At 34.0% G+C, this 15,565-nt stretch overlaps 1 protein-coding gene across 1 annotated transcript in view; it reads right to left on the reverse strand.

Moving 5' to 3' along the window:
- The window catches only part of LOC127720067 (complement C3-like), a 76,785-nt gene extending 61,760 nt beyond the window's left edge, over positions 1-15,025 (reverse strand). The window contains exons 1-3 of the mRNA XM_052226463.1: positions 14,860-15,025; positions 5,580-5,743; positions 3,994-4,197 (exon numbers count right to left, since the gene is read on the reverse strand). Coding sequence (XP_052082423.1) covers positions 3,994-4,197; positions 5,580-5,743; positions 14,860-14,915 — 424 coding nt within the window. The 5' untranslated portion in view covers positions 14,916-15,025. The remainder of the gene's footprint in view (positions 1-3,993; positions 4,198-5,579; positions 5,744-14,859) is intronic.
- Between the last annotated feature and the right edge of the window lie 540 nt (positions 15,026-15,565).

Genomic DNA, 15,565 nt, shown 5'->3' on the forward strand with positions numbered 1-15,565 from the left:
TGTCGGTAGGGGACTAAAAACACTTAAACAGTTGGACCTCATTTAGCAAGCATTTCACAGTACAGTCAAACCCTGCTATGAAGGTCACCTCTACTTAACACAAGAGTGCACATGCTGAAATGTCTCGCCTTCTTTACTAACCATTGATTTTATGTTGATAGTCCTAAATACAAAGCTTTACTACAAGTAAAACATAAACTTAACATGATCCAAGAAAATGAGGTCAAGGTCAGATAAACCAAACGAGAAATACATGTACACCTTACAATCATTCAATAAACCAAACATAGTTGACCTATTTGCTTATTGTTTCTAAGAAACAGTCTTAAACAAGAAAACTTAACATTGACTAATGAACCATTAAAATGAGGTCAAGGTCAGATGAAGCATGCCAGACAGACATGTACACCTTACAATCAATTTAGGCATTAAATATAGTTGACCTATTGCTTATAGTATCTAAGAAACAAACTTAACCATGAAAACTTAACATTGACCAATGAACCATGAACATGAGGTCAAGGTCAGATGATACCTGCCAGACAGACATATACACCTTACAATCCTTCCATACATCAAATATAGTTGATCTATTGCTTATAGTTGAAGAAAAACAGAACAAAACACAATAAAATGCTCCGCAGGGCGCAGCTTGATACGACCTCAGAGGTCGAACCCTGAACAGTTGGGGCAAGTATGGACACAACATTCAAGCTTGATACAGCTCTGAATTTGGATTGTGATTAAATATTTGACACAGCATAGGTTTCTGACACAGAATGAATGTGGTCTAAGAACTTAAAAATTTTAAATTGGACATTCACCTATTATGGTCCAATATCCAAAATCTAAATACATGGTTAGATTCAGCATATCAAAGAACCCCAAGAATTCAATTTTTGATGAAATCAAACAAAGTTTAATTTTGGACCCTTTTGACCTCAATGTGGACAAAGTTGATAACGGGGCCCAAAAATCAAAAATCTAAATACATGGTTAGATTCAGCATATCAAAGAACCCCATATATTCAATTTTTGTTGAAATCAAACAAAGTTTAATTTTGGACCCCGATTTGGACCAACTTGAAAACTGGGCCCATAATCAAAAATCTAAATACATGTTTAGATTCAGAATATCAAAGATCCCTAAGAATTCAATTTTTGTTTAAATCAAACTTAGTTTTATTTTGGACCCTTTGGACCTTAATGTAGACCAATTTGAAAACGGAACCAAAAATTAAGAATCTAAATACACGGTTAGATTCGGCATATCAAAAAACCCCAATAATTCAATTTTTGATAAAATCAAACAAAGTTTAAATTTGGACCCTTTGGACCTCAATGTGGACCAATTTAAAAACTGGGCCCAAAATCCAAAAACTTAATACACGGTTAGATTCAGCATATTAAACAACCCCAAGAATTCAAGAATAAAACCCCATTGAAATTGGTCAAGAAATAAGCAATTTATACAAAGTATCTTCTTTTGCACAATACTGTGCAATTGAATATTTCTTGCTATTGCGCAATACTGCACAATTGACAATTTCTTGCTATTGCGCAATATTGTGCTATTGGATATTTCTTGCTATTGCGCAATACTGTGCAATTGAAGATTTTTTTGCTATTGCGCAATACTGTGCAATTGAAGATTTCTTGGTATTGTGCAATACTGTGCAATTGAAAATTTCTTGCTATTGCACAATACTTATAATATAATAATTTACACATCCTGTTTGGTGTGTATCTCCTACCATATCATTATTATTTGCTTTTAAATATAAATCAGAAATAACCAACTTAAAATGGAAAATTTTAAAAGAAAAAAAAAAGGAAAAAAAAAAAAATCCCCCCCCCCCCAATTTTTTGAACCCCCTTATGATTCATCACCCCCAAACTCAATCCCAGTCTTCCCTTTGTGGTATGGTACCTTGCAGAACAATTTCAGAGAGATCCATACACAAGTTATTGTCTGGAAACTAGAAAAATGTGTTTTTTGGTCCCTTTTTGGCCCCTTATTCCTAAACGTTTCGGGCAATTACCCCCAAACTCAATTCCAGCTTTCCCTTTGTGATATGGAACCTTGTAGTACAATTTCAGAAATATCCAAACACTTACACACAAGTTATTGTCATGAAACTAGAAAAATGCTTGTTTTTTCCCCCTTTTTTGGCCCCTAATTCCTAAAATTTTGAAGCAATTACCCCCAAAATCAATCCCAGCATTCCCTGTGTGATATGGAACCTTGTGGTACAATTTCAGAGAGATCCATACACTTGAACACAAGTTATTGTCTGGAAACTAGAAAAATGCTTATTTTTGGTCCCTTTTTGGCCCCTTATTCCTAAACGTTTCGGGCTATTACCCCCAAACTCAATTCCAGCTTTCCCTTTGTGATATTGAACCTTGTAGTACAATTTCAGAAAGATCCATACACTTTCACACAAGTTATTGTCATGAAACTAGAAAAATGCTTGTTTTTTGGCCCCTAATTCCTAATATTTTGAGGCAATTACCCCCAAAATCAATCCCAGCATTCCCTTTATGATATGGAACCTTGTGGTACAATGTCAGAGAGATCCATACACTTACACACAAGTTATGTCTGGAAGTTACAAAAATGCTTATTTTTGGCCCCTTTTTGGCCCCTAATTCCTTAACTGTTGGTACCATAACCCCCAAAATCAATCCCAACCTTCCTTTTGTGGTATTGAACCTTATGGTAAAATTTCATAGAGATCCATTCACTTAAACTAAAGTTAGAGTGCGAAAACCAATGTGTCTTCGGACGACGCAGGACGACGACGACAACAACGACTACAACGACGCCAATGTCATACCAATATACGACCGCAAAAATTTTTGCGGTCGTATAAAAACATAACACTGAGAAATGAACCGTGAAAATGAGGTCAAGGTCAAATAAAACCTGTGAGACTGACATGTACATCATAAAATATTTCCATACACCATTTATAGTTGACCTATTGCATATAGTATTAGAAAAAAAGACCAAAACTCAAAAACTTAACTTTGACCACTGAACCATGAAAATGAGGTCAAGGTCAGATGACACCTACCAGCTGGACATGTACACCTTACAATCATTCCATATACCAAATATAGTAGACCTACTGCTTATAGTATCTGATATATGGACTTGACTACGAAAACTTAACCTTGTTCACTGATCCATGAAATGAGGTCGAGGTCAAATGAAAATTGTCTGACGGGCATGAGGACCTTGCAAGGTAGGCACATACTAAATATAGTTATCCTATTACTCATAACAAGGATTTGCATAGTCACTATACAAATCCTTGCTCATAATAAGAAAGAAATTAACATTACAAAAAATGTTGACTTTTTTTTCAAGTAGCCACTGAACCATGAAAATGAGGTCAAGGACAATGGACATATAACAGACAGAAACTTCATAACATAAGGCATCTATATACGAAGTATGAAACATCCAGGTCTTCTAGCTTGTAAAATATAAAGCTTTTAAGAAGTTAGCTAACGCCGCCGCTGCTGCCGGATCACTTTCCCTATGTCAAGCTTTCTGCGACAAAAGTCGCAGGCTTGACAAAAAATCTGTCTTGTTCGGTAAAACACTTCTTGTCACGCTATAGTAAAGCCTATGCATTTTTAACCTAAATTCAAAAGTCACCTCTCTTAGGGAGCTACCATTTGATTTTTATGGGGGGGGGGGGGGGGGGGGGGGGCTAGGATGAAAAATTTAGTCCTGCATTTTTTTTAAGTTTTAATCTCTGTCTTGCCTTTTTATTTTTCACTTTATTCAGTCCTAACTTTTTTTTTATTAGTTTATCCTGATTTTTTTTTTTACTCAAAACTCCTGCCTTTTTTTCAAATTTCATCCTAGCCCCCCCCCCCCCCCCCCCCCCCCCCATCAAAAATCAAATGGTAGTTCCCTTATAAGGTCAGTATTTTTCTTGTCCCAAGAGTTTTACTGTTATCAGTATCTTAATTTACCTTCCTGGTTAGGTGTATACACAGGTTTGTCTGTCTGTATAAAAATATATCCACTCTGTCTAGACAAAAGAATCACTTTCTCTTTCTCAAATATAAATCTCCCATTTGTAGACTTGGCTACAAGTGACACATATTGTATGGTATTGCCATCCGTGTCCTGAAGATCTGATGCTTGTAGTGTAAACGTTGTGTTCTTCACTTCACCTGTTCAATAACAAAAATTAATGCTTTAGAGGTAATCCAGAGAGAATAATTTATTGCAGATTTTTTTATTTTCGTTGGTATCAATTTTCATAGATTCAGGGGGAAAAAATAAAATTTTAATGAATGTTTTATTTTATGGATTTGTCAAAGTCTGCATACAAGCCTAGAGATAATTTGTATTCTATTCATTTTTTAAATCTGTTGTTCATTTTGCACTGTGAACTTCAAATTAAACATTGCATTGTATTGAGCAAATTGGAACACATTTAGGCAATGTTTTGAATAGTAGATGTTATCTTCCTTTGACCATATCTAACTTTTGAACAAAATGAATAGTATGAGGTTCTACATGCACATATCATTTTGTTTCTTGAAAAACTTGGTATTTTTCATTAATAAACTGCTTGACATGGACATGGAAATGATCTAAGAATGTTCACAGCATTGAACTATGTTGTTTTTGCTCTCAAAGGTAGATTTATGGCCTCGAAAATCTAACAAACACAGGATAATAGGATTTGGATTGCATTTCATGGAATCTTTACCCCAAAAGGCCCAAAGAAACCGAAAATAATGAAAAAACTTATGGATTGAAAAAACATGCACCTTTAGGGATAAGTTAGGTGCTTGGAGGCAACTGGCCTAAGAACACAATTATTATGTAGTGCATTTCTTTAGAACAATAAAAGCAAATTAAAAAAAATCACCTGTGTTTTCTCAATTAGATTTTTAGTGTAGTGTACTACTTTTGGGACAAATCAAATTTATAGAAAAGTCTACACGCTCTAACTCAAAATCGGAACAATTTTATCTTTAATTCAGTTTGACAGCATCAGACATGCTAGTTTTTTCACCAAATTTGAACTGGACCAAATCATCACCCTACTTCCTATTTTATGCATAATTATGAAAATAAGTTTGGAAGGTTTGTAAAAAAAAAATTTGAGTTATACACTGGACACACTAGGGACTATAATTGGACAACAAAAATCAAAGGACAATTTGATTTGATTTGATTTTTGGTGTTTTAACGCCACTTTTAAGCACCGCTTTTGGGCTATTTCGTGGCGGCCAGTTTTTATTGGTGGAGGAAGCCGGAGCGCCCGGAGAAAACCACCGACCTTCGATAGGAAAATTGACAATCCTAGTCAATTAAGATTGGAGTCGAGTGCACCCGCACGAGCGGGGTTCGAACTCACAACCTCAGTGTTGACTGGCTAGTGATTACAGTAGTAACTACTTAGACCACTCGGCCACCGAGGCCCCTCAAAGGACAATAAATGTGTCCCTGGACCACCTGTAATATTGCTCAAGTAAAAATCTTGTGAAGTTGTAATTGGTAATAATTTAAGAAATAAGAAATCTAAGTATAAAAGACTTACCAGATGAGATTGTGACAGTCCTCTCATACAATATCTTTTGTTTGGCAGGATGGTCCTGTATGTAGAGCTGGATTGAGATAATGTCTATACCAGAAATACTGACAGACACCGTCTCTGGAGCATCCAGTCTGAACACACTTGGAGCTGTTATGAAGTATATTGGTCTGGCAATGTAAAAAGATACATACAGTCACTACAGATATAAAGCAAATACTACATCTTTAATGATAAATATAAAAAAAAGTTGGGAATGTGTCCATGGGACACAGATGATGCCCCCGCTTGCATATAACATTATTAAGGGACATAACTCAATAACTGTAAAAGTGATGCTACCCAAATTCATACATGATCTAAGTTTTGCAGTAATATTACTTATGTGTATAAGATTCATAACATTTGGTTGAGGCAAACTTAAGTTTGAGAACAGAAACAAAAAGTTCAGCAATTTTTCCATTTGTAAAGGGGCATTACTCTAGAAAGTTAATCAAAGTACTGAAGTACTGAACATCAGATGACCACAAGTTCTTGAGGATGGTCAAAAGCACTTGTCTCAGAAAAAAAACAACATATCTCTTTACCTGAAACTGAGGTTAATGTACAGAGATATATTTTTTTCTAGACAAGTGCGTGCGAGTATGATGAATAAATGACAGGAAATTCAACTTCACCGTAATAACTATTATATTGTAGTGTAATATTTTAATGTTTTGTAAATATTGACCTCTGGTTAAATTGGCTTTATAACTGTTTATTTCTGTACAGAGAAAATTAATGACGCAAGGCTAATTTGACAAATGGCTAGTTTTATTATCTGCAGTTAAAGTTGAACTGTCAGATGTAATTAAGACAAGTAGCATGTCTTGGGGTGTAGGGTAATAAAATAAGTTATGCCTATTTGTTTTGTCTAGAGTGAAAGTAATTAAACTCTATGATAAAGGTTAGTTGGTCAGAGACTGTCGGATTGTGTATCAGCTGTGATACTGAAAGGATGTGTATTCCTTAAGTCTTGAATCAGTAAAGATTCTGGAGGACTTGTTTTTAAAGTTTATATGTTTAAACTTTGTAGCTAACTTTATCAATAAGTCGGAAGTAATGTACATTTGTTAATAAACTTATACATATATACCGTATTATTTAGTTACTGGGAATTTACCACAGGATATATTGTCGTGCCATAGATGGCTATGTCCGTCCGTCTGTGTCGTTGTCGTTCCTCCCCTCGGTCACGTTACAATTTTTGGTGGCAGCGGTGTGGATATTATTTAGATGGATTAGTTTATTTCTATTATAAGAATCGATGTGCAATTTGGAATTTAACATTGTATTTACGCAAAATATATTCAGTGGATTTATAGTAATATTCCGATAATTTTGTGTGAGAGGATTATTGCAAATGGATCAAATATTTCTTGTGCATAAATAAAGGAACTGTAATTAAATTGTTATAAAATGGATAAACGTGATTCTTCTGATAGAGAAATCTATTTCGGAGGTGCAAGACCTAAAATATCAATGGATACGGGAATAGGATTGAGTTCAACTGTGTTATCAGCTTCAACGCCTAGAATGATTGAAACCCAAAGAGAAATTCAGCGTTTAACTAAAGAGTATGAAACTCTTCAGGAGGAAATTTCAAGTGCTCTGACGCCGAGAAGATCACCGATTCCATCCGTGTTTCAACCTTTTAGTAATCAAGGATCGCATTCACCTAAGCGTATGAAAATTGAAAAGCCAGTTGTCCCACCCTCGAAATATGATGGTTCTGTTTCTTGGGAAGATTATAAAATTCAGTTTGAAATGATATCCGAATTAAATTGTTGGACGGATAATCAGAAAGCAATGTTTCTTGCAACAAGTCTAAGTGGGAATGCGCAAAGTGTTTTAGTCGATATTGATCCGATAAAGCGTAAAGATTATCAATCGATATCTGCAGCATTAACAAGTAGATTTGGAACCGAAAACAGAACAGAGCTTTTCCGTGTGCAGCTTAAGAATATCCGTAAAAGAAGAGATCAAGAATTGCCTGAATTGGCGCAACATATCAAGAGACTAAGCCGTAAAGTATATCCCAAAGCTCAACTGGAACTACAAGAGATGTTGAGCCGAGATCATTTCATTGATGCATTAGATGACGCGGATACACGGTTGCGTATACATCAAGCTCACCCAAAGACACTAGATGATGCAGTTAAGTTGGCTGTTGAGCTTGAGGCTTTTTATATTGCGGATAAACAGAGGGACAAACCTTCAAGTGTTCGGAATTTCGCTATTTCGGAAAGTTCAGAAGTATCTGGTCAAATTAAAACCTTATCTGATGTGGTAGAGGAACTTCGACGTGAGCTTCAGTTTCTTAAGCGCGATATGAGTCAACAGAGACGCGGATTTAATAACAATAACAACAAGCCGGGGAAAAGGGGATGTTGGACTTGTGGCGAGACAAGTCATATCAGAAGAAATTGTCCTAATGATGACAAAAGTAACAGAAATTATCAACAAAAAGACAGAGTAAGAACCGGTCGTGTAGCGAGTGGCGATGGAGGAATGTATATTTCTGGTAAATTTCAAGGTAAAAACATCCAATGTTTAGTAGATACAGGTGCAAATGTGACAATTTTGAACAGTAAGGTATACGATTCTCTGTCCGATGGAAACAAAGTGGTGTTGCGTCCAACACATACAAACATGAAACTTGCCGACGGTAAACCAGTTAAAGTAAGAGGAATAGGTAAAATGAACGTTAAAATTGGAAGGACACTTCTCACACACGATGTGTGGGTAGCTGATATAGATGAAGATATAGACTGTATTATCTGTTTTGACTTCATGAAACAAAATATGTGTTGCATTGATGTGGCTAACAATACAATGACTTTTAACAAAGAACAGATATCTTGTGCAGTAGTAAATACACAAGGTGTGCGATGTTGTCGGGTTGCTGTGTCAGAAACAACAGTTATTCCGCCGGGTGTCGAGCAGATTATTCCGGGGAAAGTTATTGATATTGGTTATGCTCCAGATTGTAGCATGTTAGTAGCTTCAGATAAATTTGTGGAGAAACATCAGCTTCTGTTGGCTAAAACAGTATTTAATTCATCATCAAATGTCGTTCCGATTCAAGTTTTGAAAGCAACAGATAAGTCTGTTAAAGTGTATGAAAAAACTATTGAAACGCCATGTGAAGCAGTAACAGTATTTAACGAGTCAGCTTGTTCTCTAGATTCGTCAAAAGAAGATATTCCAGAACATTTATTTAGTTTATCATGTTTATATACAAACAGTATTAGTGACTTGGTTTACCGTATTCAAAATTCAGAACCAGCAAAATCAAGAGTTGTTCATTACAACAGACTAAAACCATATCATGGAGATTTTGACAATTGGCTAATTAAAATTGTAATTCAAAAAGACACCGAGTCTCACGCTACCGCAATCGAAGAAAATAACATTGAGTCTGACATTGAATTGAGTGAAAATGAACAGTGCGATATGTCTAATTTTCCAACTGACAATATTGAATACGGTCGCGGACATCGTGTGAAACGTCCACCCAACAGATTCGTGCCTGATTAAAACTTTTATTGAACTTTATAAACTATGAACATTTAAAATGAACATTGAAATGAACATTGCATGTTTTCATGATTATGATTGAATTATTTGATTTATTTTATTGTTAAAATGTTGAAATTGATTTTTGATACATTTTGATTTTTCCATTTAAATTTTATTGAGTATTTTTGTTTTATTTTTGAAAGTGGTCTTCCATACTTTAATAAGTTAAAGTTGGTTTTTTTTAATTTACATGTGGGACACATGTTTTTCAAAGAGGGAGGCAATGTAATATTTTAATGTTTTGTAAATATTGACCTCTGGTTAAATTGGCTTTATAACTGTTTATTTGTGTACAGAGAAAATTAATGACGCAAGGCTAATTTGACAAATGGCTAGTTTTATTATCTGCAGTTAAAGTTGAACTGTCAGATGTAATTAAGACAAGTAGCGATGTCTTGGGGTGTAGGGTAATAAAATAAGTTATGCCTATTTGTTTTGTCTAGAGTGAAAGTAATTAAACTCTATGATAAAGGTTAGCTGGTCAGAGACTGTCGGATTGTGTATCAGCTGTGATACTGAAAGGATGTGTATTCCTTAAGTCTTGAATCAGTAAAGATTCTGGAGGACTTGTTTTTAAAGTTTATATGTTTAAACTTTGTAGCTAACTTTGTCAATAAGTCGGAAGTAATGTACATTTGTTAATAAACTTATATATATATACCGTATTATTTAGTTACTGGGAATTTACCACAGGATATATTGTCGTGCCATAGATGGCTATGTCCGTCCGTCTGTGTCGTTGTCGTTCCTCCCCTCGGTCACGTAACAGTAGTGATACAAATCAGTATACACTGATTTGTTGTTATATATTATATTAAAATAACAGTTACATATATATATGATTTGCATCCGTTTGTATATCATTCTATTCTACTGTTCTAATAATAGTGCAATGCAAGTGCATGGTGGTCACTTTTCTGTAAAAATTCGATTTTTCTAAGATTGGATACGAGTAGGCATTCATATTTTCCCGCAAAAACAATTACAGAGTTACCGGTCCTGTCGCAAAACGTTCTTTGAGATATTCTTCCGCATGCTTTAACACAATTTTTCGGTACGTGTGCATTGATATTATCAATGATTTTTTACTTATATATATATATCTAACTACAAAACATTTTCACATTATTAATTTATGTTGTAAACAAAAATATTTTTATCAGTATTCATTGAAGAGATGTATACGTATTTATATCAAATGACAAGGAATGTTATTTTGCACTCGTTTATGTGCGCATATTTATCATGTTTATAGATCGGTTACAAACCCAAAACTAATTTACATAATGGAAATCTAGGCGATAGCAATACATCGGAATGACCTCGATGTAAAAATGATGCTACCAAAATTCAAACTTGATCTGTTTTTTGTGGGAATAAGCATTGTGCATAAGTTTCAGCGGGGGCATAAAAAATTTAAAGTCTTTGCCTGGGTCAATTTCCATCATACATGAATATTTTCTTATACATGGATGACTTTAGATACCACTATTTTAACTACATACAAGACTTCAACCATAAAAATTATAGTCAGAGTTTACATACTCATGCCTAAATATATGAAACTCTTAAACTGTTAAAATGTCTAGCCTGCTTTAACAAATTATGATTGAATTTTTGTTGAAAATCTTGAAGATCTCTTACTTTAAATCATATTTACTTAACATTATCATTGATCCATGAAAATGGGGTCACAGTCAGACAAACATGTATGTCTTACAATGTTCTTTTAGGCCATGGATACGTAGACCTTACAATCATTCTATGCATGGAAAATAATTGATCCATAACTCATAATATCCAAAAAACTAGCCTTATCATGCAAACTTAATTTTAATTACTGAACCATGAAGATAAGGTCAAGGTCAGATTAACCCTGTCAGAGGGACATGTACAACTAGAACTTAACTGAACCCTGAAATGAGTTAAGGGTCAGGTGAATCATGCCTGACAGACCTTGCAATGATTCTTTTATACTAAATATAGTTGTCCATTTATATTCTCATAAAAGCATGTGTTAAAGTTTGGTTTTTTAATTAAACAGATGCTGAACAATGAAAATGAGGTCAAAGACAACAGACATATGCCTGAAAGAAACTTCAGACCATAACACATCTTTATACAAGATATTTATTATCCAGCTCTTTTAACTTCTAATGATGATGGACGGCTGTTTAATGTCCAGCTGCAAATTAAATGCATATTCAGAACGAGAACATGTTAATGTTATATGAAAATTTACCCTGCTTTGTACTAGACTGACAGGCTGAGCCAGATTTTTAACATTCACAAGGTAACAGTCTCCAGGAAGTCATGTCACACAACCCAGACACATTATTCTGACTCTGAGCCAATCAGTCTTTGTTCTTACTTCTTCCATGTGCTTAGAAGAGAAGCAGCAAATACCAATTTCAACGTCTTTGGTTTGACCTGGCCAGGGTTCGAACTCGCGACTTCCCATACTACAAACACGCTACAGTAGACCATTGAGGTGGTTTTAACTTCTTTAGATAAAGCTTTGTACAACTAGTTTAAACCACTGCCTCTGCAAAGGTATAGTTTTTCTATGAGGAATCCCCCAAAAATTTCAAATAAAAAAATGAAATAGGTGAACAATGTAATTAGGAACTGTATGTATGCAGTTGTATATTTCTGAAAATTTAATTGAAAAGTACCAAACCCTTGGTTTAATTAACTAATTTCTAAAATAAAGTGCAGATAGACCTTTACAATAAACAGACACAATAAACTGGAAGGTACCAATATATAGATACAAAAGAGAAAGAAGAAATCAAGGGCAACAAAAAATCATGAGTCTAATAAAAACAGACAACACCATTGCCATAAAGAAAAACAACAAAAAGACAAATAAACAACAAAAAGACAATTAAACAACAATGTCAAAATATTGCCAAGGAGGATGTGTATTGCCTGCCGTCTCTAATGAATATTAGCAAAGTCCATGTTTTTGTATGAAAACCCCAGAAATTGCTTAGATCAAATATTAAAATAGCAGGTGCACAAATGCATGTCCTGTAGAAAACTCTAGTTGGTGGATTTCTGTCAATCTGTTTTCAAAAAGTTGAGATTAACAATGTGTGATTCAGACAACAAAGACAGACCACAGACTAATCACTATAGCTTCCCTGTCAGGTGACATAATAAATAAACTGTTCACACAGATATATGTCTCACCTTTCTGTAATTTTGATAGTAAAATGCAAATACTGAATCCAAATGGCAATATCTAAACATGTAAACTATGCATAAGATTCAAAGTCAATCAACCATGATTTATGGTGCAGTACCATATAACCCAATGGAAATGAGAAATGACAATGCTTATAAAACTGCATAGAAAATACCACTGACTATATCATAAGTGGTTCCCTTTACAATAACCTAAACACAAACTTTAATTTGTAAACAATGTAATAGTTTCAGTGTCAATGAACCATGCTGAGGGGTGGGGCCATATAATTACCATGGAAAAGAGACTTGCAAATGATAATACAACTGCATAACAAATATCATTGCCTCAACATTAGTGGTTCCTCTTAAACTGATCTAATCACAAACTTCACATGTAAATTATGCAAAACATTCTAAGTCAAAAGACCATGACTGAGGGGGTGAAGCCAAATAATTTCCAATGAAATGAGATGTGCCAAAACTAATGCATCTACATACCAAATATTATTGACCTACCACTAGTGGTTCTTCTTAAACTGACCTTATCATAAATTAATACATATAAAGTAAGCAAAAGTTTCAGTCAATAGACCATGACTGAGGGGGCAGGTTAAATAATCTCCATGGAAATGAGATGTGCCAATGCTAATACAACTGCATATCAAATAGTATTGACCTACCACTAGTGGTTCCCAATAAACTGACCTAATCACAAACTAGTACATTGCTGACGCCGCTGCAGCCACCACTGTCAGAAACAGCATACCTAGAAGTCTCGCTTTTTTACCTCGTCAAGGTGAGACAAAAATCCAAAATACTAAATGCTGTACACATACAGCCCCCCCTCCCCCCTTATAGATAGGAAAATATATATTATTTAGCATGATATTTGAATTCTTGGTTTTGCCAAAGTCTGCATACAAACTTTTATAAAATTTTTAGTTCGTTGAGCATTTAAATTCGTGGTTCACATGTATCAATGAAATCCACGAAAATTGGTATCCCACGAATAATACTGAATCCACAGTAGCATGTTTTCAAATTATTTTCACATCTTTGTACAATTAAAGATCAAGTTGAACTCTCTGCAATAAGTCATGATCTTATGATGTTAACCATAATCATAATCTCCTCTTTTTCCATCAGTTCTCCAACCTAAGCATTTTGATATTAAATATTCCTCCAGATAGAATGGAGAGGTGATACAGCATTTGTTTTAGTTGATCAATTTTTAAAACATCATGTGTTTTGTAAATTAAATAAATGTGGAATGTGTCCATGGGACACAGATGATGCCCCCACTTGCATATCATATAAAGATATAAAGGGACATAACTGAAGAACGGTAAAAGTGACACTACCCAAATAAGTACTTGATCTGAGTTTTGTGGTAATAAGCATTGTGTATAAGTTTCATAACATTTGGTTGAGGCAAACTAAAGTTAGAGAAAGGAAACGAAAAATTCAGCAATTTTTATGTTTATAAAGGGGCATAACTCAAGAACGGTAAAAGTGACACCAACCAAATTCTTGATCTGTATTATATGGTAATAAGCATTGTGTATATGTTTCATAACATTTGTTTGAGGCAAACTAAAGTTAGAGAACTAAAACCAAAAATTCAGCAATTTTTATGTTTATAAAGGGCATAACTCAAGAACGGTAAAAGTGACGCCACCCAATTTTGAACTTGATCTGTATTATGTGGTAATAAGCATTGTGTATAAGTTTCATAACATTTGGTTGAGGCAAACTAAAGTTAGAGAACAGAAACCAACTTTGGGACGTACGGACGTATACAGACGTACAGACGGACAAGGGTAAAACTTAATGCCCCCTCTACTACAGCGGGGGAATAAAAACTCCATTTTAAAGTTATGCAACATTTTCATTTAATTTTGTCAGTGTAACATCTAACTTCAGATATATTTTTTTTTATATGTAATAGGATGTTTTATCTGTGGGTGTATGTGTGATAATTATATATCACTAGAAACCAGAATCAGGTACAGCAATCTATTTCGCTTGGTCAGCTTTAAAAAAGAATAAAAAAATAAATGTACTGAACAGAACCTAGTTAGTGCTGAAATTTTTGATTATTCATACCATTAAATAGTGATAAACGAAGTCAAAGTTACACAGATTTAACAATTTCAGTCTGCAACTCTCCAAATTGAAGAAGAAATGCATACATTGCAAAACATTTTCCTTTAACCTTGAACTTTGCATATTCTCCTTAAGCCTTTAAAAAAATATTATTATATAACAATGTACTTCTTATATACAATGCAACTATCTTATTACATGTTTTATGGTTTGAATTACGCTATGACGCTGTTCATCTTCTTTCATTTAGCTTTCTTAAGTTTACTTGATAACACACAATCATAAAAATTCCCTGATATATTGAAATCAGAAATGATATACAGATTTTGAACTGATTATTATACATCATAAGATAAGATATACTCACTCAGAATAAACCATTAAAAAGTCCAAAAAGAAAAGTAAAATTACTGACAACCTCATTTCTACGACATCTATATTACAAAATCACATTTACGAAATTTTGAAGGTAATTTCCCTTTTCATGCTCTTGATATGAACCAGAACTGAAGAAAGTGCCAAATTGTTTTGATAATTCTCACTTTGTTTATTTTTTAGCTATTAATTTGTTTATCTGAGGGATGGGAAAGAGTTTATCAGTGTAATCTTCTAAGAATTAAACAATGAATGGGTGCCAAATTATGTTTATCTACAAATCAGCATGTTATCTCTAGACACTTAAATTGTTAAAATAAAAATCCCATGCATTATAAAAAACTAGAGGCCCTATGGTGAAGAAGTGGTAAACAAACTGACATATATGTAATTTTAGAAACAATCATGTGTTTTAAATTGTAAATATTAAACTCTACTAAAAACTTTTGTACTTCAAAGACCAATCCAGCTGTTACCATTGAATGGATTATTTCTAACACTTATAATTTACAATAGAGTCTGTGATATTCTTGCTTTAAGTTGTTAGCTCTTTAAAATATTAAAGACCTTCCAGTTATTTAAATATGAAGAGCAGCAATAAAAGCACTGTTCTTTTGATAAATTGGTTGTTTTCTAGTATTTCATAGAACTTTAATCTACGTCTAACATAATTATATTCTCTTGTTTTCAAATAATGA

The sequence above is a fragment of the Mytilus californianus genome, unplaced genomic scaffold (genome assembly GCF_021869535.1).
Source record: "Mytilus californianus isolate M0D057914Y unplaced genomic scaffold, xbMytCali1.0.p SCAF_11, whole genome shotgun sequence".
Lineage (NCBI taxonomy): Eukaryota > Metazoa > Mollusca > Bivalvia > Mytilida > Mytilidae > Mytilus > Mytilus californianus.